This window comes from Bombina bombina, chromosome 11, assembly GCF_027579735.1.
Source record: "Bombina bombina isolate aBomBom1 chromosome 11, aBomBom1.pri, whole genome shotgun sequence".
NCBI lineage: Eukaryota > Metazoa > Chordata > Amphibia > Anura > Bombinatoridae > Bombina > Bombina bombina.
Genome location: NC_069509.1, coordinates 161,921,524 through 161,946,768, shown reverse-complemented (window position 1 = coordinate 161,946,768; position 25,245 = coordinate 161,921,524). Strand labels below are relative to the sequence as shown.

At 40.5% G+C, this 25,245-nt stretch overlaps 1 protein-coding gene across 1 annotated transcript in view; it reads right to left on the bottom strand.

Annotated features, from left to right (window-relative positions):
• The window catches only part of PDXDC1 (pyridoxal dependent decarboxylase domain containing 1), a 95,863-nt gene that overhangs the window by 59,269 nt on the left and 11,349 nt on the right, over window positions 1–25,245 (bottom strand). Inside the window, 7 exon segments of the mRNA XM_053694738.1 lie at window positions 7,854–7,894; window positions 7,896–7,955; window positions 7,958–8,006; window positions 9,220–9,260; window positions 9,262–9,307; window positions 10,307–10,367; window positions 11,769–11,776. Of these exon segments, the coding sequence (XP_053550713.1) occupies window positions 7,854–7,894; window positions 7,896–7,955; window positions 7,958–8,006; window positions 9,220–9,260; window positions 9,262–9,307; window positions 10,307–10,367; window positions 11,769–11,776 (306 nt within the window).

The following is a 25,245-nucleotide window of genomic DNA, read 5'->3' as shown; positions in this document are numbered from 1 at the left end:
TGAGAAAGAAAGAAGGGTTTTGTCAACATGATAATCAGGTAATTTCAATGAATCATTAAAAGAAATGTATAAAAATAGACATGGCACAAATGGCCCTTAACAATGAATGCATTTTAAAAACAGATGCCCAGTTGCCCTCCTTGGCCTTTTCCCCTGCGGACAGATCTTCTGTCCTAATGTCCGTTTTTCCACCCGGATCTCAAGTCTCTGAACATGATGGCATGGATATTGAATGGCTTAGTCTTCAGACACTGGGTTTTCTCAGATTCTGTGATTGAAACCTTGATTCAGGCCCCCTAAACATGTAACTAGGAAGATCTATCACAAGGTCTGGAAAGCCCAATATTTCATGGTGTTTTCCTGGCATTCTTTCAGAATTCCTAGGATTCTGCAGTTTTTGCAGGATGGTCTAGATAAGGGACTATCTGCCTGTTCTATGAAGGGGCAGATTTCTGCGCTTTCAGTTTTTCCACAGAAAGATTGCTAATCTTCCTGATGTTCATAGTTTTGCTCAGGTTTCAGTTCATATTGAAACCTATTATCAAACCTATTTCTCCTCCATGGTAGTCTTAACATAGTTGTTAAGGTCTTACAGGCGCCTCCTTTTCAACCTATGCATAAATTGGACATTTACCCTACTCTCTTGGAAAGTGTTATTTCTTTTAGCTTTTTATTCTGCTAGAAGAGTTTCTGAGTTATCTGCTCTTTCTTGTGAGCCTCCTTATCTGATTTTTTCTTCTGGATATGGCTGTTTTATGGACAATATTTAATTTTTTGTGTAAGATTGTTTCTTCAGAGAAAATTAGCAGAGAGATTGTTATTCCTTCTTTGTGTCCTGCTTCTGAGGTATCTTTGCATTATTTGGATGTTTTTAGGGCATTTAAATATGACATTGATGCTACTAAGGATTTTAGACAAACTTCTAGTTTTTTTCGTTCTTTTTTTTTGGTCCTAGGAAGGGTCAGAGCTTCCATTTCTTTAGCCCTCTTGGATTAAACCTTTAATTTAACAAAGCTTATTTGGAGGCATTCTACTATGTCAGTCGAACTTCTTGGGGGCTTTCAAGAATGAGGCTTCAGTGATCAAATTTGCAAGGCAGCTACTTGGTCTTCTTTGCATACGTTTACTAAATTCTACCATTTTTGTTATTTTTTTGCGTCATCTGAAGCAGCCTTTGGTAGAAAGGCTCTTCATGTCGTTGTCTCAGTTTGATTTTATTGCATGTTTAATTTATTTTAAGTACATTAAAAAGATTTTTTTTTATTGGGGGTGTGGATTTTATTTCCTAGTGAAAAATATGTTTTAAATCTCTCCCTTTATGTTATTACTCGTGGACTCCCAGCTTGGGTATTAGTTTCCAGAGTAATGATCTGGACTTGCACCACCTGTATGAAAGAAAACATAATTTATGCTTACCTGATATTTAATTTCTTTTATGGCGGTGAGAGTCCACGAGACCCCGCCTTATTTATTTTTTTTACTTTAGAACATTTTTTCCCCTGCTCCTTTTATGGGTCGTATTCCCTTTTCTCAACTCACTTGCTTGGCTATATGTTAAACTAAAGTATGTGTGAGATGGGATGGGTTTTATAGAAATCTTGGGGTTTGGGAATCTTTGCCTCCTCCTAGTGGTTAGATGAGAGTTATTACCAAGAGTAATGGATTGTGGACTCTCATCACCATGAAATAAATTAATTTATCAGGTAAGCATCAATTTTGTTTTTATTATTGCAGAACTCCTTGTACATAACTGTGTGTTTAAACCCCTATAAATGGATTAAATGCATAGTTAAAGTCAGCTCCAGATTAAGAATGCACTGCTGGGAATTAGCTGAATACATATCGCGTGAATCAATGACAAGACAAATGCGTTTGGAAAACAATCACCAGTTAGCTCCCAGTAGTGTAGGATATGTACATATTTTTAACAAAGGATACCGAAAGAAACAAAGTAAATTTAAAACTGAAGTGAATTAAAAACATACTCCATCTGCATCATGCAAGTTTAATTTTTTTTTCTATCCCTTTAATGTCTCCATTAGGTGGTATGGACTATTTAAAGTGCACTATGGATCTGTTTCTCAGTTATTATATGACCTAGTTTGTTAATTTAGTATAAAATCCCTAAAATTACTTATACTGACCTCTGTTACTGTACTTTCTGGCAGTGATGGGGGTTACCAAAAGAAATTAAAATTAGCCATAATATATATGTTTGCCATTTGCTGTAAGATGATCGCTCTCTGAACAAAACACAGAAAATGTGGCACAAAAATACATCATTACTGAATTCCTCTGTAATTTCCCATTGAAGTGTCTGGGTACTAATTCATTCACTCCCTGCGCTTGCAGAGCTATGCGCTTTAGGTCTCTGGCGGTGACACATTACTTTTTGAAGACAAATACGCATCTCTTGTTAGAAGTGGTTTTCAGGTCTGCTCCGACACCAATTAAGGATGTGAACTCGATACTTTAAAGCCTATACAAGAGCATCATGAAACTTTAAAAAAGCCGAGTGATAAAAAGAGATCTCCCCCCCTTTATCTTATGGCTACCAGCTTTGCCCTTTTGAGAAAGATATCCTGTCATTTCTGATGTATCAGGCACAAAAACTGACTGAACAACAGTCTAAATAAAGAGACGTAAGGCAAATCTAATGACATAGTTATTAAGAGATAGAGAAGGATAAGCTTTAGTAGTTCATTTTATTGATGGGTAAGTGAACCTCGGATCACACTGATTATCTCTCACATCACTGCTACGCCATCTAAATGTACTACCAAACTGTGTTCCAACTAGTGGCACAGAGGCTAAGGCAGGTTACTTTGGCTTCCCACAGTCTATAAACGTCTGCTCACAATGCCTTGCAGAGTCTAGATAGAATAAAAAGCATAAGTAGTAGTGTACTGCCACACTCAAATTCACACATGTTCTATACTTATCTGCCTGGTACCTACAGGAACCATCCATCAACATATTTAAAGGGACACTCAAGTCAAATTTAAACTTCATGATTCAGATAGAGCAGCAATTTTAAAACAACTTTCCAATTTACTTCCATTAACAAAATGTGCACAGTCTTTTTATATTTACACTTTTTGAGTCACCAGCTCCTACTGAGCATGTGCAAGAATTCACTTAATATGATATGCATTTGTGATTGGCTGATGGCTGTCACATGATGAAGTGGAAATAGACATAACTGAAATTTGTAAGAAACAAATCTACTACTCATTTGAAGTTCAATACTATTGTGTTGTATTTTTAGCATGCATTTGTTGATTATGCAAATCTACTGTATAACGCGTGACTCAAATACATGTAGTTAAAGATTAAACAGTAATCCTAACCGTACTAAAGCATTGGTCTCAAGCTGTGTAGGATGACAGCGTAAGTTACATCACTTTGGACCTAAAACTAAGATGGCAAAACTGAAAATGTGTCAGAGCCCACACAGAATGCCATGCTCCTTGATTGACAGCAAACCATTTGTTTTAGTGATGGGAGTTATGGATGTTTTCAGTTTTTACTAGTTAAAAGGGACAGTCTAGTCAGAATTAAAGGAACAGTAAATACAGTAGATTTTGCATAATCAGCAAAATGCATAGGTAAAAAGACAATGCAATAGCACTGAGTCTGAAACTTCAAATGAGAGTAGATTTTTTTTCTGAGAATATGTAATGTCTATTTCCACTCCAACTGTATCATGTGGACAGCCATCAGCCAATCACAAATGCATATATGTGTATTCTGGGAATTCTTGCACATGCTCAGTAGGAGCTGGCGACTCAAAAAGTGTAAATATAAAAAACAGAATTTATGTTTACCTGATAAATTTCTTTCTCCTACGGTGTATCCGGTCCACGGCTTCATCCTTACTTGTGGGATATTCTCTTCCCCTACAGAGAGTGGCAAAGAGAGCACACAGCAGAGCTGTCCATATAGCTCTCCTCAGGCTCCGCCCCCCCAGTCATTCGACCGACGGTTAGGAGAAAAAGGAGAACCATAAGGTGCAGTGGTGGTGACTGTAGTTTACAAAAAATAAATTTAAACCTGACCAAAATGCCAGGGCGGGCCGTGGACCGGATACACCGTAGGAGAAAATTTTTTATCAGGTAAACATAAATTCTGTTTTCTCCTACATTGGTGTATCCGGTCCACGGCTTCATCCTTACTTGTGGGAACCAATACCAAAGCTTTAGGACACAGATGAAGGGAGGGAACAAGTCAGGTAACCTAAACGGAAGGCACCACTGCTTGCAAAATCTTTCTCCCAAAAATAGCCTCTGAAGAAGCAAAAGTAATGAATTTGTAAAATTTGGCAAACGTATGCAGTGAAGACCAAGTCGCTGCCTTACAAATCTGTTCAACAGAAGCCTCATTCTTGGAAGCCCATGTGGAAGCCACAGCTCTAGTAGAGTGAGCTGTAATTCGTTCAGGAGGCTGCCTTCCAGCAGTCTCATAAGCCAACCGGATAAGGCTTTTCAGCCAGAAAGACAGAGAGGTTGCAGTCGCCTTTTGACTTCTCCTCTTGCCAGAATAGACGACAAACAAGGACGATGTTTGTCTGAAGTCTTTAGTTGCTTTTAGATAAAACTTTAAAGCACAAACCCCATCAAGATGGTGTAACAGACGTTCCTTGTTAGAAACTGGATTAGGACACAGAGAAGGAACAACTATTTCCTGGTTGATATTCTTATTGGAAACCACTTTTGGAAGAAAACCAGGTTTGGTACGTAAAACGACCTTATCTGTATGAAACACCAGATAGGGTGAATTACACTGCAAAGCAGACAATTCAGAAACGCTTCTCGCAGAAGAAATAGCTACAAAAAAACAAAACTTTCCAAGATAGTAACTTAATATCTATGGAATGTAGAGGTTCAAACGGAACCCCCTGAAGAACTGAAAGAACTAAATTTAGACTCCATGGAGGAGCCACAGGTCTGTAGACAGGCTTGATTCGGACTAAAGCCTGTACAAACCCTGAATATCTGGCATGGCTGCCAGACGCTTGTGTAACCAAACAGACAGAGCAGATATCTGTCCCTTAAAAGAACTAGCTGACAGACCTTTCTCCAATCCTTCTTGGAGAAAAGATAGTATCCTTGGAATCCTAATCTTACTCCATGAGTAACCCTTGGATTCGCACCAGCAAAGATATTTCCGCCATATCTTATGGTAAATTTTCCTGGTGACATATTCACCAGGTCTCCATACCAAGTCCTGTGTGGCCACGCAGGAGCTATTAGAATTACCGAAGCCTTCTCCTGCTTGATCCTGGCTACTAGCCGGGGGAGAAGGGGAAACGGTGGAAAGACATAAGCTAGATTGAACGACCAAGGCGCTACTAAGGTATCTACCAATGTCGCCTTGGGATCCCTGGACCTGGACCCGTAACGTGTAGCTTTGAAGTTCTGACGTGACGCCATCAGATCCAGATCTGTAATGCCCCATAGCTGGGTCAGCTGAGCAAAAAACCTCAGATAATCCGCTTCCCAGTTGTCCACTCCTGGGATGTGAATTGCTGATAGATGGCAGGAGTGATCTGAAAAAACACCTTATTTATAGTGAAAAACATGCTAAAAAGCAATCGATTTTAAAGCCCACAATAGTGTCAACCAGCATACAGCCCTAAATATAAGCCATTATTTTATACAGAGTCTATTAGAAAAAAATGGCTCACCAATCCCAGAGGGAATTTCAGACAGTCTTCTAGCATTACATGGTCTTGTTAGAAAGATGACTGATCATACCTGAAGCAGTTAAGCCTGCAAACTGTTCCCCCCAACTGATGTTCTCTGGTTAACAGTCCTGCGTGGGAACAGCAATGGATTTTAGTTACTGGTGCTAAAATCATACTCCTCTCAACAGAAATCTTCATCACTTTCTGCTGTAGAGTAAATAGTACAAACCGGCACTATTTTAAAATAACAAACTCTTGATAGAAGAAATAAAAAACTACAACTAACACCACATACTCTTTACCACCCCCGTGGAGATGCTACTTGTTCAGAGCGGCAAAGAGAATGACTGGGGGGGCGGAGCCTGAGGGGAGCTATATGGACAGCTCTGCTGTGTGCTCTCTTTGCCACTTCCTGTAGGGGAAGAGAATATCCCACAAGTAAGGATGAAGCCGTGGACTGGATACACCAATGTAGGAGAAAGAATGTGCATGTTTTGTTAATGGAAGTAAATTGAAGAGTTGTTTAAAATTGCTGCTCTGAGTCACAAAAGTTTAATTTTGACTTGAGCGTCCCTTTAAACTTTCATAGGGCCTGTAATTTTAAACAACTTTCCAATATACTTTTATCAGCAAATTTGCTTTGATCTCTTGGTATTCTTAGTTGAAACCTAACCTAAACCTAGGTAGGCTCATATGCTAATTTCTAAGCCCTTGAAGGCCGCCTTTTATCTGAATGCATTTGACAGTTTTTCACAGCTAGTTCATTTGTGCCATATAGATAACATTGCTCTCACGCCCGTGGAGTTACTTATAAAATAGAGAACGATAGCCCAAGTGACAACATTTATAGTAGAGGGGATCACTGAATACCATGTGTCTGACTCAATAAGGGACATGAATTTTCTTTCATGATTCAGATCATACAGTTTTAAACAAATTTCTAATTGACTTCCATTATCTAATTTGCTTTATTCTGTCTGGTAATCCTTTGTTGAAAAGCATAACTAGGTAGACTCAAGAGCTGGTGAGCTTGATTGGTAGTGGCAAATAGTTATATGCCTCTTCTCATTGGCTTACTGATGTGTTAAGCTAGCTACTAGTAGTGCATTTTTTTCTCCTTCAATAAAGGATACAAAGAGAAAGAGAAAAATTGATAATATAAGTAAACTGGAAAGTTGTTTACATATGTATGTACTATATGAATCATATAAAGAACGTTTTTGGGTTTGATGGCCATTTAATCCAACGTTAAAGGGACATTAAAGCACTAAATACATGCTAGATAGAATGATACATTCAAAGGAAAAGATTAGTCCATGACTAACAGGTAGATGTATTTTTTAAAGTTTCATTAGTTGTTTAAAAAAGTGACAAAATAAGTGTAAAGTTTTAGTGGTCTATGAAACACTTGGAGCTGCCATGTTGTAACTTTGTTACCTTCTCTGTTGTGGCCAATTAGGGACAGTTATAAATAGGTCACTAGAGTGTGACAGCCCAATGGTTGTGCTGGATTTAACAGTGTTCTGCACTTCCATTTCTAACAGGAACTGAAAAGCTCACAATTTCAGAATGGAATTACAGGCAAAGAGGACAAAATAAATAATGAAAAGTATGTTGCAGAGTTGTTTTATTAAAACAATTTATCATTTTATATTACCATCTCAAAGTGTTTAATGTCCCTTTAAGAATAGTTTATGGTTTAAAACACTAATAATGAAAAACATATAAAAAAATAGTTTAAAAAACACAACACTTAAAAGGACATGCATTGTTTAAAATGACAAGTTCTAAGTTGTTAAAGCTTATTATTAACCCTAGATAACCACCTCAAAGGGGTTAAAAAACCACATAGATAAAAGTACAAGTGGGACTCTACCTACGTTTAACCCCTTTGCTAAATTACATGCTCCAGCACATTAGTGCATGTAGTTGGCATTAGAGTGTCGCTTTAAGCACAAATCTCAATTGAAGATTGGATTGTAATGACCCAACTAACTGAAAACAGATATCAGGCCGGGTAACATGGGACAATATTTTGTTTGTTTGTTGCATATTAGTTTTTTGAATCCTATGAACAATATTTTGCCTGATTATTATAAGAAAGTTATTTTTTAATTTTGAGGATGAACACTATATTGCACTACTTAAGATATAAAAACATGCTTACCTGAAGAGTCTACAAAGCCAAAGTGTTGTGTCGGAGAGAATTCCTGGTAGTCAGTTTCCTTAGCCTGTCTTTATCCAGCACTGAAATATAGGCTTGCCAACCTATGCACCCAATAATGCCATGTGACCTTGTTCACCAACAATCTGCATTCGACTGGAAAGGACACAAGAACAGTATAAATTTGACTAATGATTTGAACGAAGAACAAAATAATTATATATAATATATATATATATATATTATATATACACACACACACACACACACACACACACACACACAGGTACATATATATATTATACACACACAGTACATATATATATATATATAGTATATATATATTATACACACATATATATATATATATATATTTATAATATATACACATACATATACACACACACACACACACACACACACATATACATATCACACACACGATGCATACATACATTCATACATGGCTGGAGAAATATCGCTATAGGTTTCAGGAAAAGTTACTAGCCCTGAAGAAAAAATAAGTTACTATTCCACTCACTGTAAAAGAATAGCGTACCATGGACACAACATTTACTGGTAATTTTTTATTATTATTATTGTCAATTTGGGTGCACAATCGTAAAAAGGTTTGTCCCCTGTGCACATAAAGACTAAGACAGTATGATGAAAGAAAAAGTGGACAGATTCTCTAGAAACACATACAGAAACGAAAGCAATAGGTACGTAAAATGTATTCTAAAGAGACACTTGATGGAGCGACGAATCGCTGCAACGATTGTATTTTAGTCATTCTCTATAGTTAGCTAGTCTGTTAGTTTCTGATTACACGGCAAGCAGCTGATAAAAATTTATTGTATTCAAAGAAACTGCAGAAACACCCCTCATTTAATCAGCAGTGCTAGCTCCACATACTGAGTTGTGCGACTAACGCGTGCTACGCTGCTCATTGGATCGGCAGCATTTTTCCACTGGAGACCAGCAGTGCTCTGTGGGGTCCTGAGTGGTATTTCTACTGTGTGTTTACACCTCTTAGCGGGGATTAAACACACAGTAGTGTAGGGTCAACAGTCTTAAAATTACATGCTTTAAACACATTTTTCGACTATTGCTATGGCCCTTTAAGATACAGGCAAAGAGGGACATCTCAAAGTGTTTAAAATAAAGCCCCTTAAACCTATAAATTGTAAATTGAGTAATTACTCTTTCCCTGTGTTTTTCTTATGAATTCTACAGAAATTAAGAGAGACGTAGCAACACCCACCATTTTGGTACCCCCCCCTCCTCATAAATGCCAATATATTTCAGTTTTTCAGGACCAAAGGCATGCCAATACTTTTAACAGGTGAGCAAACATAATTTGACAGACGTTACCCGGCAAGATTGTGACTCCTCCCCATCGTCTGCATGCTATGAGGTTCTGAACTAACTGAAGAATATTCACCATGTTTTGTCCACTAGAATGAAGCAGAGAACATTATCAAAAAGTAAACAGCAGATGCTAAATACAACTTGAATTTCCAGTGTAGCAGCAAAACAGCAGATGACATGTACAGATTTAATTTTCATGAGCTCCTCCATAGTGAACAAAGTTAAGGTAAAAGCAATTTATACTTCAAATACTATCATGCTAACTCAAACAACAATAACACACAATAGTTATTATGGGCCAGACTGTTACTAGGGGACAATGCTATAAGCATCGTCATAATAGTGATGTTATAAAGGGATCTGCACTGCGATTAAGATTGCCAGTAAAATATTATTAAATCAGTGTTGGAAGGCCATCTTGCCAAGACGCGTTTCACCTCTACTTCACTGTGGGAGGTGATGCTTCTCTGACACTGGCAGAAGGTAAAAAGCAGCATCGCTATCTACAGTGAAGGTGTAATGTAAATGATCATTTTAGACAGCATTAAAGAGAAGTACAATTTACACTTGTTATTCGAAACTCAACCTTATTGTTACAATATAATAGTGAAATTGTGTACATGAATAATAAACCTATATGAGCCTGGGGGATTGTGGGTATATTGTATATGTGTATATACTATGTATGTATTATACTGTAAAATACTATATCATCTATTTAAAGTTCAATATATTAAAAAAAGTCTTTGTAACTTTTGGGGTTTTCTTTTCTTTTTTAGGAAGAAGACAATAGCTGCAACTTTTTTGTTTTACTAAAGTGCGTTTTTTTCAACTTTGCACTATGCAAATATGCATTTTTAGGAATTGACAGCTTATTTAATATTGTATTTTTATAGCTGCTATAAATTCACATTTTACAGTATTGTATTTAGTTCTAATATCGGGACTTACTGTACTGTGTTCTATATAAATAACTCGCTACATTACAGAGGGGTAACAATATTAAAAGTAAACCCGTTCAGTGCTTGGTGAAACTTACTTTGATACATTTCTATTACAATCACACTTTGAACAGAATAACTCACCCTCCCTGAAGAGGTCCTGGAATATCTTTCCTTGTGTACTTTTTGTTATCATTCTCGTCCTCTTGCCATTTCTATATAGAAAAACAAATTATGAGGTAAACAAAGTGGAATTTCTAAGGATTTTATGTAAAAACATAATTTATACTTAGATAAATGTATTTTCCTTTCGGGCTGATGGAGAGTCCATAGCTTCATAACGTGGCATATATTCCAGCCTATCAGGAGGAGTTCAAGAACCTCACAGAGCTTTTTAGGTCCCTCCCACTTTCTCTCTGAGTTTAAGTATAGGCCGAGTAGAGGAGAGAGACAAAAAGCAGAGTTATGAGGTAAAAATAGGGGTGGGGGACTATGGACTCTCATCAGCCCGAAGGAAATTAAATTTAATTGGTAAGTATAAATTCTGTTTTTCTTCTTAGCTGATGAGAGTCCATAGCTTCACTAACACCGTGGATACAATACCCAAGTGAGAGTCCATGATAAGGGATGGTTTGGGACAAAAAGTAGGCAATTCCTATTTGTAGGACACTGTTGACCTTAAGACTTTTCTGCCAAAAGCTGCATCAGAAGAAGCATAAATGTCAAAATGATAAAAGTTGCCGCCTTGCAAATCTGTCCCAAGGAGGCATTATCCTTGAAAGCCCAGGAAGTAAATACTGATTTCATAGAATGAGGCAGTTACTCTTTTCAGTGGCAGTTTTAACGCAACTAAGCATTACCAATAATCTGCTTGAGCCAAGATGGCAAGGCCACCACTGTAGCTTTCTGAGCCTTCCTAGGACCAGAGTAGTGTACAAATAATTTGAAAGTCTTTAGTAGTGTGATTATAGAAGTGTAAAGCTCTGATAACATCTAAGTTGTGGAGTATTTTTTCCTTTGAATTAGAAGGTGTTGGACACAAAGAAGGAACAACTATTTCCTGATGATACCACCTTTGAAAGAAAATCATATTTGGTCCACAGGACTGCCGTATCCTGGTCAAAAGTCAGGAACGAAGGATCACAAGATAGAGCTGATAATTCAGAAAATCTTCTAGCTGAAGAAATGGCTAGAAGAAAAAGAACCATGCAGGATAACAATTTAAGGTCTAAAAAAAAGAAAAAGCATAAGTTCCAAAGAGGGAACTAAATTCAAGTTCTAAGGAGGAAACATTGGTCTAACAGGACACATTCTCACCAGGGCTTAAACAAAAGTTTGAACATCTGGCCAAATGTTTTGTGAAAGAAAACAGTTAACACAGATATCAGACACCTTTAGAGAACTAGCCAATTGGCCCTAATCTAGTCCATCTTGAAGGAACTGAAGTATTCTGGAAATTTTAAAGGATTTACAAGAAAAAAAAACCCTCAAGAAGAAACACCAAAGAAAGTAAACTTTCTAGATGTTATGATAAATGATTTTGCTTAACCGGCGTTACCTTGCATGAAGCAAAGTAAATATATTCAAGTCAGCAGAAACCCCTGACCTTGAGGTCTAAGCGTTTAACCTTCAAATCGTCAAATTCAGAAAATTGAGATCTGGGTTGAAACAGAGGTCCTTGAGACAGAAGATCCTTCCTTAGGGGTAGTGTCCATGTAGGAAGAAAAGACATCTGATTAGGTTCCACATACCAAGTTCTGCCGGCCCTTGGACACAGCTATGGGAATTACTGAAGGCTAAATTGTGTTTAAATCGAACAATGACTATTGAAAGAACAACAAATTGGGAAAACAGGAACGCTAAATTAAATAAATCAGGGACAAAACTAAAGCATCTATGCATAGAGCATTGGAGTCTGTATATCTGGCACAATATGCTTGAAGCTGTAATTCAGCTTGTACGCCATTAAAATCTATACATGGGTAGAACCCAATTTAGAATAAAACTGGTCGAATATGTCTTGATGAAGAACCCATTCTCTTAACTGAACAGATTAAAGAAGTCTGGTTCCAAATTGTTCAGTTCCTTGAATATAAAGTTGATAGAGAACCAGCTTCTCTTCTCTATTTATAACAGGAGGAGAGGACACTTCTTGCATGAAGAGGGGAGATTGAGGTCCCCCCCTTGACAGCTGATTTAAGCAAACGCTGAAATGATGTCTGAACAGAAATGGATCTTTTGGCTGAGAAGGAACCATGATCTGAAGAGCTCTAAGAAACGCTTGGGGAGTTTCAGAATGTTGAGTGGGTAACCTTGCCTCCAAAGGGATAGGCAATGATAGCACAATCTCACTTGCTATTATTGCCAAGTGTCGGGGTGCACTGCAAATAATAATCCACCAGCTCATCCAATAATGGCAGGCACTCAATGGTTTTAATAAAATATATAAATGTAGTTAATCCATTTAAAATACATACATGACGTTTCGGTGCATTCCCTGCACCTTTATCAAATGCCACCAAAATAGATTTACAAAAGATATCTTTTTTAAGATATCTTTTGTAAATGTATTTTGGTGGCATTTGATAAAGGTGCAGGAATGCACCGAAACATCATTGGGTATTGTCTTTTTAAATGGATTAAATAAATTTATATATTTTATCTGCATTTATTGGACAAACTATCTATCTATATATTTATTTATTTATTTTATTTTTTTTAATGGATGAATCCAAAATATACTGCCCAGAGGAATATTTTTATATACAGGAGAACTAAAAGTTCTTAATAAAAATGAAGCTCTGAAAGGCTGAGAGGGACTGCTGTCAATGCAAGAACATATTGAGCATACACCAGTGTTTTAAGTAAATTACTGTATCTGATAAATAAATTGATCATATAGTAGTCAAAGGGTATCTACATGTCAGTAACAGTAAGTAGTGAGATTCCCAGATTTGAGTCTACTCTTATTTACTCAGTTGCAGATGTATACAATTGGAGTATAATTACAGGGGGAACACTGGGTAGGTAGCATCATCATTTGTACATTAATCAGTTGTACAGAAGATATAAACGATACCTTGTTGAATATATACTTGGGGCTTTAATATATGCGAGTCTATACAGGATAAAGCATATAAAACATAGATTGCTGAAGTGGTTATACAACCAATAATAGAATACACTCATGTATGGGCACATAAAGCCTACCTATCTGTATAGAAAAGTATAATCAATGGATAAGTAATGACAATCAAAATAACCTGCTGTACAATTTCATAACTATATCTAGTATGTATGTACTGTAAGGAGAGTACATTTTAAATCTGTATTCCTTAGAAAACTACTAGAATTAGATATATGCAGGAACTGAAATATGGTATGAGCTTGACAAAAACCCTGCCATATATATGGTTATAAACAAGCATGTAACAGAGAATTGTACATCATGCAATCATAACATAGTAAATATTCATGCTTGAAGGAATGAATATTAAAAGTTAAGCCATTGCAGAAAAGGTCTTGTACATTCTGTATTGCAGACTCAGATGATTAAAATCAGTCTCTGCAGAGATAATGTAAGATAAAGTCTCTCTCATAATTGATCATACTCTAAGCAGCAAGGACATAACATGTTACATTATATGTATATATTTTTATGTAAATTTAAGCAGCTGAGACATATAAAAAATGCCAATATGAGGAATGACTATGCAAATTGGTAATTTACAGCAGATAAGCCTTTTAGAATATATTAACTAATTATACAAACTAAGGCAGTTTAATCAGCTTGCTGCTGAAGAATAAACCAAGTTGTGGTAATACAGGATTGGCAGACCTGCATGAGGACACAACTAGAGTCAAAGTGCCCCTTAGTGGGTTAAAGGAGGGTTCAATTTGCTGCTCAACACACAAAAGTGTGGACAGATGGGGGATATACAATTAAAAAGAAAACTGTTGTACACAATCTGGAAATAAAATTATTTACACCAGTACTTTCCCACACACCCTCAGAACATAAAAGAGCTAAGAGAATGAATATTAAGTAAACACCCAACCCCCTTAGCAGCTCTTGTAAGAGTTACTCACCCACCTCCAGGGCATAGAATGGGTTAAACTTGCAAGAATAAAACACCAAAATGCCTTAAAATCCACCACCAGACCCAGACAGCTAACAGTGAAAACGCTCTCCTTAGGAGTGATGTCTGCAGCAGGATCGTAGGAAAATTAAAAGACTGCACCCGGTCATGTGGTGCGTAGGACTTCCCCTGCTATGAAAAAGGCGCTAAGCTTTTATGAGCTGCGCAACACTCAAAAGCGAAAGTGAAACCTGTTTGTTCCAAGCCAAAAGCACACAGTCCATGAGCCCAAAACTTTCACACTAAAGCAGTTATAAATAACACCTTGCTGTTCAAATAAACTCCCTGAAGGAGATATTAACCCTTGATCCTATCGAGGCATAAAGGAGCACAACTGTCACCCCTGTATAGGCAAAAGTGTATATATAAAACGTTCTTACCCTCCAGGATCCATGCTGTGGAAACAGGCACAGCCTCTCAAGTGTGACAGTCTTGCAGCGATGCTCTGACATGGACTTGAGTGTGAAAAAGCAAGCAGTGAAACTCGTCAACACCGATTGCTCAGGAGCTGTTAGGCAACGGTCTGGTTTGCAAAAAATATCATCTCCAGACTCTAACTTTCAATCAATACTTTCACTGAGAGGGTTGACATGATTACTTAAAACTCCAGTCCTGTTCTTGAAGGTAACATACCCATTACAGGACTATCCATATCTTCTGACACTTCTCTGCCACCTCCTATAGTGAAGAAAGGCAAAGAATGACTGGGGGTTAGGGGAAGTGGGAGGGATATTTAAGCCTTTGGCTGGGGTGTCTTTGCCTCCTCCTGGTGGCCAGGTGTTGTATTTCCCAACAGTATGGAATGAAGTTGTGGACTCTCCCTGCCTTTATGGAAGGAAAAGGGTAAATTGAGCTGCTAAGGAGTCTTAAGGATGCTAGATAAGAACTATCCTGTGCCTCATTCCCCTAAATTCCTATGTTAACCACATTGTAAAGCTCATCAGGTGTAAGGCTGTGACCCTCAGCTATGTAGTACTTGTCAGGAGTGTGCTATTGGATAGCTCCTGAGCTGTGTAGTGCATGAGTCCCTTACCTGGACTGAAGTACCCCCAACCACTGTGTCCTAATAGCATACTGAGGTCTTTCTTTCTTAAAAAGGTTGCTGATCCATTAGAGAGCCCATCCAGTAAAAGTAAATATACTGCAGAGGATACTGAGGATATACCTGTAACCCCGCAGGTGGAGGCCTAAAGGACAGGGGTCTCCGCAACGCTTTAGGGCAATTATGGCTGTTAGATTACCCATTAGGGCAGTGATGGCTAACCTTGGAACCCTTAATGTTTTGGAACTACATTTCCCATGATGCTCAACTAGATTGCAGAGTTGCCTAAGCATCATAGGAAATTGTAGTTCCAAAACACCTGGGGTGCCAAGGTAAGCCATCACTGCACTAGGGTAATGGAAAGCAAATAACAGAGGTAATTAATACCCTTGTTTCACAGAGTCTTCTTAAACCCTTTCAGGTCCTATAAAATTACTCTTAGTGCTTCAGCAGGTCTTATTTAATTTTCTGAAAACAAAAAAACATATGTGGTGTGTGCATGGCCCACTACCAGCGGGGGAAACTTCCACTCAGTTTTCTTTTGTTATCATGAGCAGCCCTCTAGAACTGGCGATGGCTTGCTGCTGGCTTTTAGCTTGTGACGGCTCTCAACTTGCTTTGTGGGCATTTCTTGGGGGCGTGGCCTGGGACGGAATAGGTTCATATGCATGTGGTCACGCCCCCCTGGATCATCGTATGCTGTTTGTTGCCCGCTTCGTTTTCTGGGGGTGGAGTTGGGCGAGAGTGAAGAGTGCACTAGAGCAAGAAATTACGTATGGGTGTTCTGTTGGTTATTTTGCTTGCCAGTCAAAGCAGACAAACTTGCTATTGACGGCAATCATTGCCTGTCATGCACAGCAACTATGTTGACTCCTTCCGTGTCTCCCTGGTGGAATAGTTATGCCGGAATGTATCCGACATTGGACCGCACGTGGTAAAACCCTTTGTCAGATACATTCAGAACATAGGACAGAAAAGGTTTAAATCTTCTTGGAGGGAAAGTTGCCTAGGGTACTGGGTCCCAAGTCAGGTCTGAGCCCACAAAATCAAATAAAAAAAATAATAAACTCTTGCTAGTAGGGCACCTCTGAAATCTTCAGCCTCTCTCCTTGGAAGCCAAAAACAAAACTGGAGAGGAAGTGGGAGGGACTAAAAGATATATGAGGGTTCTTGACCTCCTCCTAATAGGCTGGAATATATCCCACACGTTATGAAGCTCTGGACTCATCAGCTAAGAAGGTAGATATTTAATGGGCCACTGAATACAGTAGATTTGAATTATTGACAAACACAATACAAAGACAATGCAATAGCACTTTGAATTTAAAATAAGCAGTAGAATATTTTGTGGCAAATTTCCCTTCCCCTGCATCATGTGACAGCCCATCAGCCAATCACAAAATGCATATAAGTATATAGTGTGCACTTTTTCACATGCTCAGTAGGATCTGGAGCCTCAGAATTGTGCATATAAAATGAATATGCACATTTTTGTAATTAAATTTCCTTCTGTATAAGGAGAGTCCATGGCATCTTTCCTTAATGTTGGGAAATACTGAACCTGGCCACCAGGAGGAGGCAGGACACACCCCAGCCAAAAGCTTAAATGCCTCTCCTATATTCTGCCGAGGGAACCAGGACAGTATGAGAAATATCAGGGTATAAATGGTGCCAGAAGAAAAACAAAATTTAGAGGGCCCGCCCATCGGAGAACACGGCGGGGGCCTTGGACTCTCCTTATACAGAAGGAATTTAAATTATCTGGTAAGGCATAATTTATGTCTTCCTTCTTAATATAAGGAGAGTCCACGGCATCATTCCTTACTGTTGGGGAAAACTATACCCAAGCTCTAGAGGACATTGAATGATAACGGGAGGGACAAAAAGAGAGGCGGTCCTTATCTGAGGGCACCACAGCCTGCAAAACCTCTCTCCCGAAAGCTGCTTCAGCCCAAGCAAAAACATCAAACTTGTAAAATTTAGAAAAAGTATGTAAGGACCACCAGCTAGCCGCCTTACAAATCTGATCCATAGAAGGCCTCGTTCTTAAAGGCCCAAGAGGAAGCCATTGCTCTAGTAGAATGAGCCATAATCCTCTGTGGAGGTTTATGTCCAGCTGTCTCATAAGCTAAGCAGATAACACTCCTTAACCAAAAAGTTAAGGAAGTCCGAAGAGACCTTCTGACCCTTACGCTTCCCGAAATAGACAACAAACATGAAGAAGTTTGTCTAAAATCCTTAGTAGCCTGAAGATAGAAACTTCAAGGCATGAACCACGTCCAAATTATGAAGCAAACGTTCCTTCGAAGGAGGAGTATTGGGACACAATGGAAGATACCACAATCTCTTGATTGATGCTGCGGTCCGATACAACCTTAGGGAGAAAAACCTAACTTAGTACGTAGAACAGCCTTATCATAATGGAACTCCAGATAAGGAGGCCTCATATTGCAAGGCAGCAATCTCAGATACTCTGCGCGCATATGCAATAGCCAGTTAGAAAAAGGACCTTCCAGGACAACAAATTTAATGTCAACTTCATGCATAGGCTCAAACAGAGCCTGTTGCAAAACTTTAAGAACAAGATTTAGATTCCATGGAGGAGCATTAGATCTAAACACAGGTCTGATCCTAGTCAGAGCCTTAACAAAGGACTGTACATCTGGGAAGCTCTGCGAGCCTCTTTTGCAGGAAAACAGACAGGACCGAAATCTGTCCCCTCAGGGAACTGGCAGAAAGGCCCTTCTCCAGTACATCCTGGAAAACAAAAAGGATCCTGGCAACCTTAACTTTATGCCAGGAAAATTCACGCTCTTCACAACAGAATAAGTAGGTTCTCCACACCTTATAATAGATGCGACGAGTAACCGGTTTATGAGCTTAAATGAGAGTATCAATAACTCTCTCAGAAAAACCTCTCTTAGCTAAAACTAGGCGTTCAATCTTCATGCAATCAGCCTCAGAGAATCTAGATTTTGATGAACAAAAGGATCTTGTTCCAACAGATCCCTGCGACAAGGTAACATCCACGAGGAGATGATGACATCCCCACAATTTCCGCGCCAACCACATCCTTTGCGTCCACGATGGAGCAATCAGTATCACTGATTGCCTGCTCCTACTTGATGCGGGCCACTACACGAGGAATGAGTGGGTAACGGAGGGAAAAGGTAAATTAGACTGAACCTCCAAGGCACTGCTAATGCATCTATTAGTTCCGCCTGAGGATCCCTGGATCTCGACCCATATCTGGGTAGCTTGGTATTGAGATGGGACGCCATGAGATCTATCTCCGACGTTCCCCACCTGTTGCATATCTCCGCAAAAACTTTGGGATGGAGAGACCATTCCCCCGGATGAAAGGATTGTCTGCTGAGAAAATCCGCTTCCCAGTTGTCCACACCTGCCCACTCCAGAATCAGAGATACTTCCCTCATTGCTAGGGGGCTTCTCGCTCCCCCCCCTGTGGTTGATGTAAGCCACCGAGGTTATATTGTCTGATTAGAATCTGATAAACTGGGACGAACCCAGAAGGGGCCAAGCCTTCAGAGCATTGAAGATTGCCCAAAGTTCCAGAATGTTGATCGGGAGGGAGCATTCCTCCTGAGTCCACAGGCCCTGTGCCTTCTTTGAAGCCCAAACAGCTCCTCATCCTGATAGACTTGCGTCCGTAGTCACGATCTCCCAGGATAGTCTTAAGAAGGATGTCCCTCGGGACAGATGATCCGGACAGCGCCACAAAGAGTGATTCTCTTGACCGATTGTCCAGAGAAATCTGTTGAGACCGATTTTAATGATCGCTGTTCCACTGCCTCAGCATGCACAGTTGCAATGGTCTGAGACAGAACCTGGCAAAGGGAATGATGTCCATGCTGGGACACCATGAGGCCAATCATCTTCATACACTGAGCCACAAAGGGCCTTAAAGAGGTCCGAAAGGCAAGACATGCCGAAGCTAGCTTGCAACGTCTCTGGTCTGTTAGAAATATCCTCATGTCTATGGAGTCTATTATAGTACCCAGGAATTCCACCCTGGTGCTTGGTATAAGAGAACTCTTTTCTAGGTTTATCTTCCATCCATAAGATCAAAGCAGAGAGAGGAGAGATTCCGAATGGTCCTCCCCCAGACGAAAAGATGGTGCTTTGTACCAGAATATCGTCTAAGTAGGGTGCTACTGCTATACCCCGGGTTCTGGGCAAACGGCTAGAAGAGCCCCTAGAACCTTCGTAAAAATTCTTGGAGCAGTAGCTAGACCAAACGGAAGTGCAATAAACTGGAAGTACTGGTCCAGGAATTCAAACCTTAGGAACTGGTCCTTGTGGATTGGAACTTGAAGGTAAGCATCCTTCAGATCTATAGTGGTCATGAACTGTCCTTCCTGAACTAAGGGAAGGATTGACCTTATCGTCTCCATCTTGAACGAGGGGGACGTTTAGAAATTTGTTAAAGCACTTTAGGTCCAGAATCGGGCGAAAAGTTCCCCTCCTTCTTTGGGACCCACGAAAAGGTTTGAATAGTATCCCAAACATCTTTCTGCGATAGGTACCGGAACAATGACCCCCTAAGGAGGACAGATCCCGCATGCACCCCAGAAAGGCTTTGGATGGATGAGACTTGAAACCTATCTCGTATCCCTGAGCTATGACCTCCAGGACCCACGGATCCTGCACGTCCCTGAACCAAGCATCTGAAATGAGCATCAATCTGCCCCCTACATGATACAGAGCCGGATCGGGGGTCGCCCCTTCATGCCGATTTAGTCTCGACTGGCTTCTTGCTCTGCTTGGACTTATTCTAGGACTAAGCTGGCTTCCAAGTACTCCTGACTTGTTTGGGCTTAGAGGAGGACTGCTGTCGTTGGGATTTATCAGAACGAAAATGAAAAACTTGTCCCTTAGACTTGATCTTTTTATCTTGCGGTAGGAAGGCACCCTTGCCCCCTGTAACCGTGGAGATAAAGGAGTCCAGACCTGGACCAAATAAAATCTTTCCCTTAAAGAGGAGAGAAAGAAGTCTGGACTTAGAAGTCATATCCACAGACCAGGACTTCAGTCAGAGTGCCCGACGGGCCTGAACCAAAAAGCCAGAAGAATTTAGCATTTAGGCGAATAAAAATAATTAGCAATTATCAATTAATTCTTTCTGGATGACGTTGAGGGGACCCTTCACCTCGAGGAGTCGCACCAGTAGGTAGTTGCTCCAGCAACCGCGGCAACCGTTGCTGCCGGTTGAAACAAATATCCCGTATGTTGAAACATTTTTCTTAGAAGAGTTTCCATTTTTTTATCCATCGGCTCTCTGAACGACGAGCTATTCTCAAGCGGGGTAGTAGTGCGTTTGGCAAGCGTGGAGATAGCGCCATCCACCTTAGGGAAGGAAACCCCACAACTCCAATTGAGAGTCCGGTACCGGGAATAATTTTTTAAAGGAAGATTAAGGAGAAAAGGAAGATCCAATTCTGTCCCATTCATTCTTAATAATGTTCACCATCTTTAAAGGAACAGGAAAAGTTAAAGGCACTGCCCTGTCTAATTTAGGAATCAAAGGATCATCAGGGAGCTTGGCCTTTGGAACCTCTAATGTAGACAAGACTTCCTTTAGAAGAAAACGTAAGTAACCGAATAACGCTGTCAAGGCATGTGGAACATAACTGAGAGGGCGGGCATATCAAAGCCTCCGCACAATATAAACAGGTATTACTATTTGGAACAGAGGGAGTACCCTCTAATATATCCCAATTTTCCATAGCTTAAGCTAATAACAGCAGGACACAGAAAATAAACTCTCTTTATTTCTCAAAAACGGCATCTTTATACTCCCAATGGCTGGGGCACTTACCACCTCCTAGACCCAGACAATACAGAGAAAACATAATTTATGTAAGAACTTATCTGATAAATTCATTTCTTTCATGTTGGCAAGAGTCCATGAGCTAGTGACGTATGGGATATACATTCCTACCAGGAGGGGCAAAATTTCCCAAACCTCAAAATGCCTATAAATACACCCCCACCACACCCACAATTCAGTTTAACGAATAGCCAAGAAGTGGGGTGATAAGAAAGGAGCGAAAGCATCAACAAGGAATTGGAATAATTGTGCTTTATACAAAAAAATCATAACCACCACAAAAAAGGGTGGGCCTCATGGACTCTTGCCAATATGAAAGAAATTCATTTATCAGGTAAGTTCTTACATAAATTATGTTTTCTTTCATGTAATTGGCAAGAGTCCATGAGCTAGTGACGTATGGGATAACAAATACCCAAGATGTGGAACTCCACGCAAGAGTCACTAGAGAGGGAGGGATAAAAACAGAATTTATGTTTACCTGATAAATTACTTTCTCCAACGGTGTGTCCGGTCCACGGCGTCATCCTTACTTGTGGGATATTCTCTTCCCCAACAGGAAATGGCAAAGAGCCCAGCAAAGCTGGTCACATGATCCCTCCTAGGCTCCGCCTACCCCAGTCATTCGACCGACGTTAAGGAGGAATATTTGCATAGGAGAAACCATATGGTACCGTGGTGACTGTAGTTAAAGAAAATAAATTATCAGACCTGATTAAAAAAAACCAGGGCGGGCCGTGGACCAGACACACCGTTGGAGAAAGTAATTTATCAGGTAAACATAAATTCTGTTTTCTCCAACATAGGTGTGTCCGGTCCACGGCGTCATCCTTACTTGTGGGAACCAATACCAAAGCTTTAGGACACGGATGAAGGGAGGGAGCAAATCAGGTCACCTAAATGGAAGGCACCACGGTTTGCAAAACCTTTCTCCCAAAAATAGCCTCAGAAGAAGCAAAAGTATCAAACTTGTAAAATTTGGTAAAAGTGTGCAGTGAAGACCAAGTCGCTGCCCTACATATCTGATCAACAGAAGCCTCGTTCTTGAAGGCCCATGTGGAAGCCACAGCCCTAGTGGAATGAGCTGTGATTCTTTCGGGAGGCTGCCGTCCGGCAGTCTCGTAAGCCAATCTGATGATGCTTTTAATCCAAAAAGAGAGAGAGGTAGAAGTTGCTTTTTGACCTCTCCTTTTACCGGAATAAACAACAAACAAGGAAGATGTTTGTCTAAAATCCTTTGTAGCATCTAAATAGAATTTTAGAGCGCGAACAACATCCAAATTGTGCAACAAACGTTCCTTCTTTGAAACTGGTTTCGGACACAGAGAAGGTACGATAATCTCCTGGTTAATGTTTTTGTTAGAAACAACTTTTGGAAGAAAACCAGGTTTAGTACGTAAAACCACCTTATCTGCATGGAACACCAGATAAGGAGGAGAACACTGCAGAGCAGATAATTCTGAAACTCTTCTAGCAGAAGAAATTGCAACTAAAAACAAAACTTTCCAAGATAATAACTTAATATCAACGGAATGTAAGGGTTCAAACGGAACCCCCTGAAGAACTGAAAGAACTAAATTGAGACTCCAAGGAGGAGTCAAAGGTTTGTAAACAGGCTTAATTCTAACCAGAGCCTGAACAAAGGCTTGAACATCTGGCACAGCTGCCAGTTTTTTGTGAAGTAACACAGACAAGGCAGAAATCTGTCCCTTCAGGGAACTTGCAGATAATCCTTTTTCCAATCCTTCTTGAAGGAAGGATAGAATCTTAGGAATCTTAACCTTGTCCCAAGGGAATCCTTTAGATTCACACCAACAGATATATTTTTTCCAAATTTTGTGGTAAATCTTTCTAGTTACAGGCTTTCTGGCCTGAACAAGAGTATCGATAACAGAATCTGAGAACCCTCGCTTCGATAAGATCAAGCGTTCAATCTCCAAGCAGTCAGCTGGAGTGAAACCAGGTTCGGATGTTCGAACGGACCCTGAACAAGAAGGTCTCGTCTCAAAGGTAGCTTCCAAGGTGGAGCCGATGACATATTCACCAGATCTGCATACCAAGTCCTGCGTGGCCACGCAGGAGCTATCAAGATCACCGACGCCCTCTCCTGATTGATCCTGGCTACCAGCCGGGGGATGAGAGGAAACGGCGGGAACACATAAGCTAGTTTGAAGGTCCAAGGTGCTACTAGTGCATCCACTAGAGCCGCCTTGGGATCCCTGGATCTGGACCCGTAGCAAGGAACTTTGAAGTTCTGACGAGAGGCCATCAGATCCATGTCTGGAACGCCCCACAGCTGAGTGACTTGGGCAAAGATTTCCGGATGGAGTTCCCACTCCCCCGGATGCAATGTCTGACGACTCAGAAAATCCGCTTCCCAATTTTCCACTCCTGGGAAGTGGATAGCGGACAGGTGGCAGGAGTGAGACTCCGCCCATAGAATGATTTTGGTCACTTCTTCCATCGCTAGGGAACTCCTTGTTCCCCCCTGATGGTTGATGTACGCAACAGTTGTCATGTTGTCTGATTGAAACCGTATGAACTTGGCCCTCGCTAGCTGAGGCCAAGCCTTGAGAGCATTGAATATCGCTCTCAGTTCCAGAATATTTATCGGTAGAAGAGATTCTTCCCGAGACCAAAGACCCTGAGCTTTCAGGGATCCCCAGACCGCGCCCCAGCCCATCAGACTGGCGTCGGTCGTGACAATGACCCACTCTGGTCTGCGGAATGTCATCCCTTGTGACAGGTTGTCCAGGGACAGCCACCAACGGAATGAGTCTCTGGTCCTCTGATTTACTTGTATCTTCGGAGACAAGTCTGTATAATCCCCATTCCACTGACTGAGCATGCACAGTTGTAATGGTCTTAGATGAATGCGCGCAAAAGGAACTATGTCCATTGCCGCTACCATCAACCCGATCACTTCCATGCACTGAGCTATGGAAGGAAGAGGAACGGAATGAAGTATCCGACAAGAGTCTAGAAGCTTTGTTTTTCTGGCCTCTGTCAGAAATATCCTCATTTCTAAGGAGTCTATTATTGTTCCCAAGAAGGGAACCCTTGTTGACGGAGATAGAGAACTCTTTTCCACGTTCACTTTCCATCCGTGAGATCTGAGAAAGGCCAGGACTATGTCCGTGTGAGCCTTTGCTTGAGGAAGGGACGACGCTTGAATCAGAATGTCGTCCAAGTAAGGTACTACAGCAATGCCCCTTGGTCTTAGCACAGCTAGAAGGGACCCTAGTACCTTTGTGAAAATCCTTGGAGCAGTGGCTAATCCGAAAGGAAGCGCCACGAACTGGTAATGCTTGTCCAGGAATGCGAACCTTAGGAACCGATGATGTTCCTTGTGGATAGGAATATGTAGATACGCATCCTTTAAATCCACCGTGGTCATGAATTGACCTTCCTGGATGGAAGGAAGAATAGTTCGAATGGTTTCCATCTTGAACGATGGAACCTTGAGAAACTTGTTTAAGATCTTGAGATCTAAGATTGGTCTGAACGTTCCCTCTTTTTTGGGAACTATGAACAGATTGGAGTAGAACCCCATCCCTTGTTCTCTTAATGGAACAGGATGAATCACTCCCATTTTTAACAGGTCTTCTACACAATGTAAGAATGCCTGTCTTTTTATGTGGTCTGAAGACAACTGAGACCTGTGGAACCTCCCCCTTGGGGGAAGCCCCTTGAATTCCAGAAGATAACCTTGGGAGACTATTTCTAGCGCCCAAGGATCCAGAACATCTCTTGCCCAAGCCTGAGCGAAGAGAGAGAGTCTGCCCCCCACCAGATCCGGTCCCGGATCGGGGGCCAACATTTCATGCTGTCTTGGTAGCAGTGGCAGGTTTCTTGGCCTGCTTTCCCTTGTTCCAGCCTTGCATTGGTCTCCAAGCTGGCTTGGCTTGAGAAGTATTACCCTCTTGCTTAGAGGACGTAGCACTTTGGGCTGGTCCGTTTCTACGAAAGGGACGAAAATTAGGTTTATTTTTTGCCTTGAAAGGCCGATCCTGAGGAAGGGCGTGGCCCTTACCCCCAGTGATATCAGAGA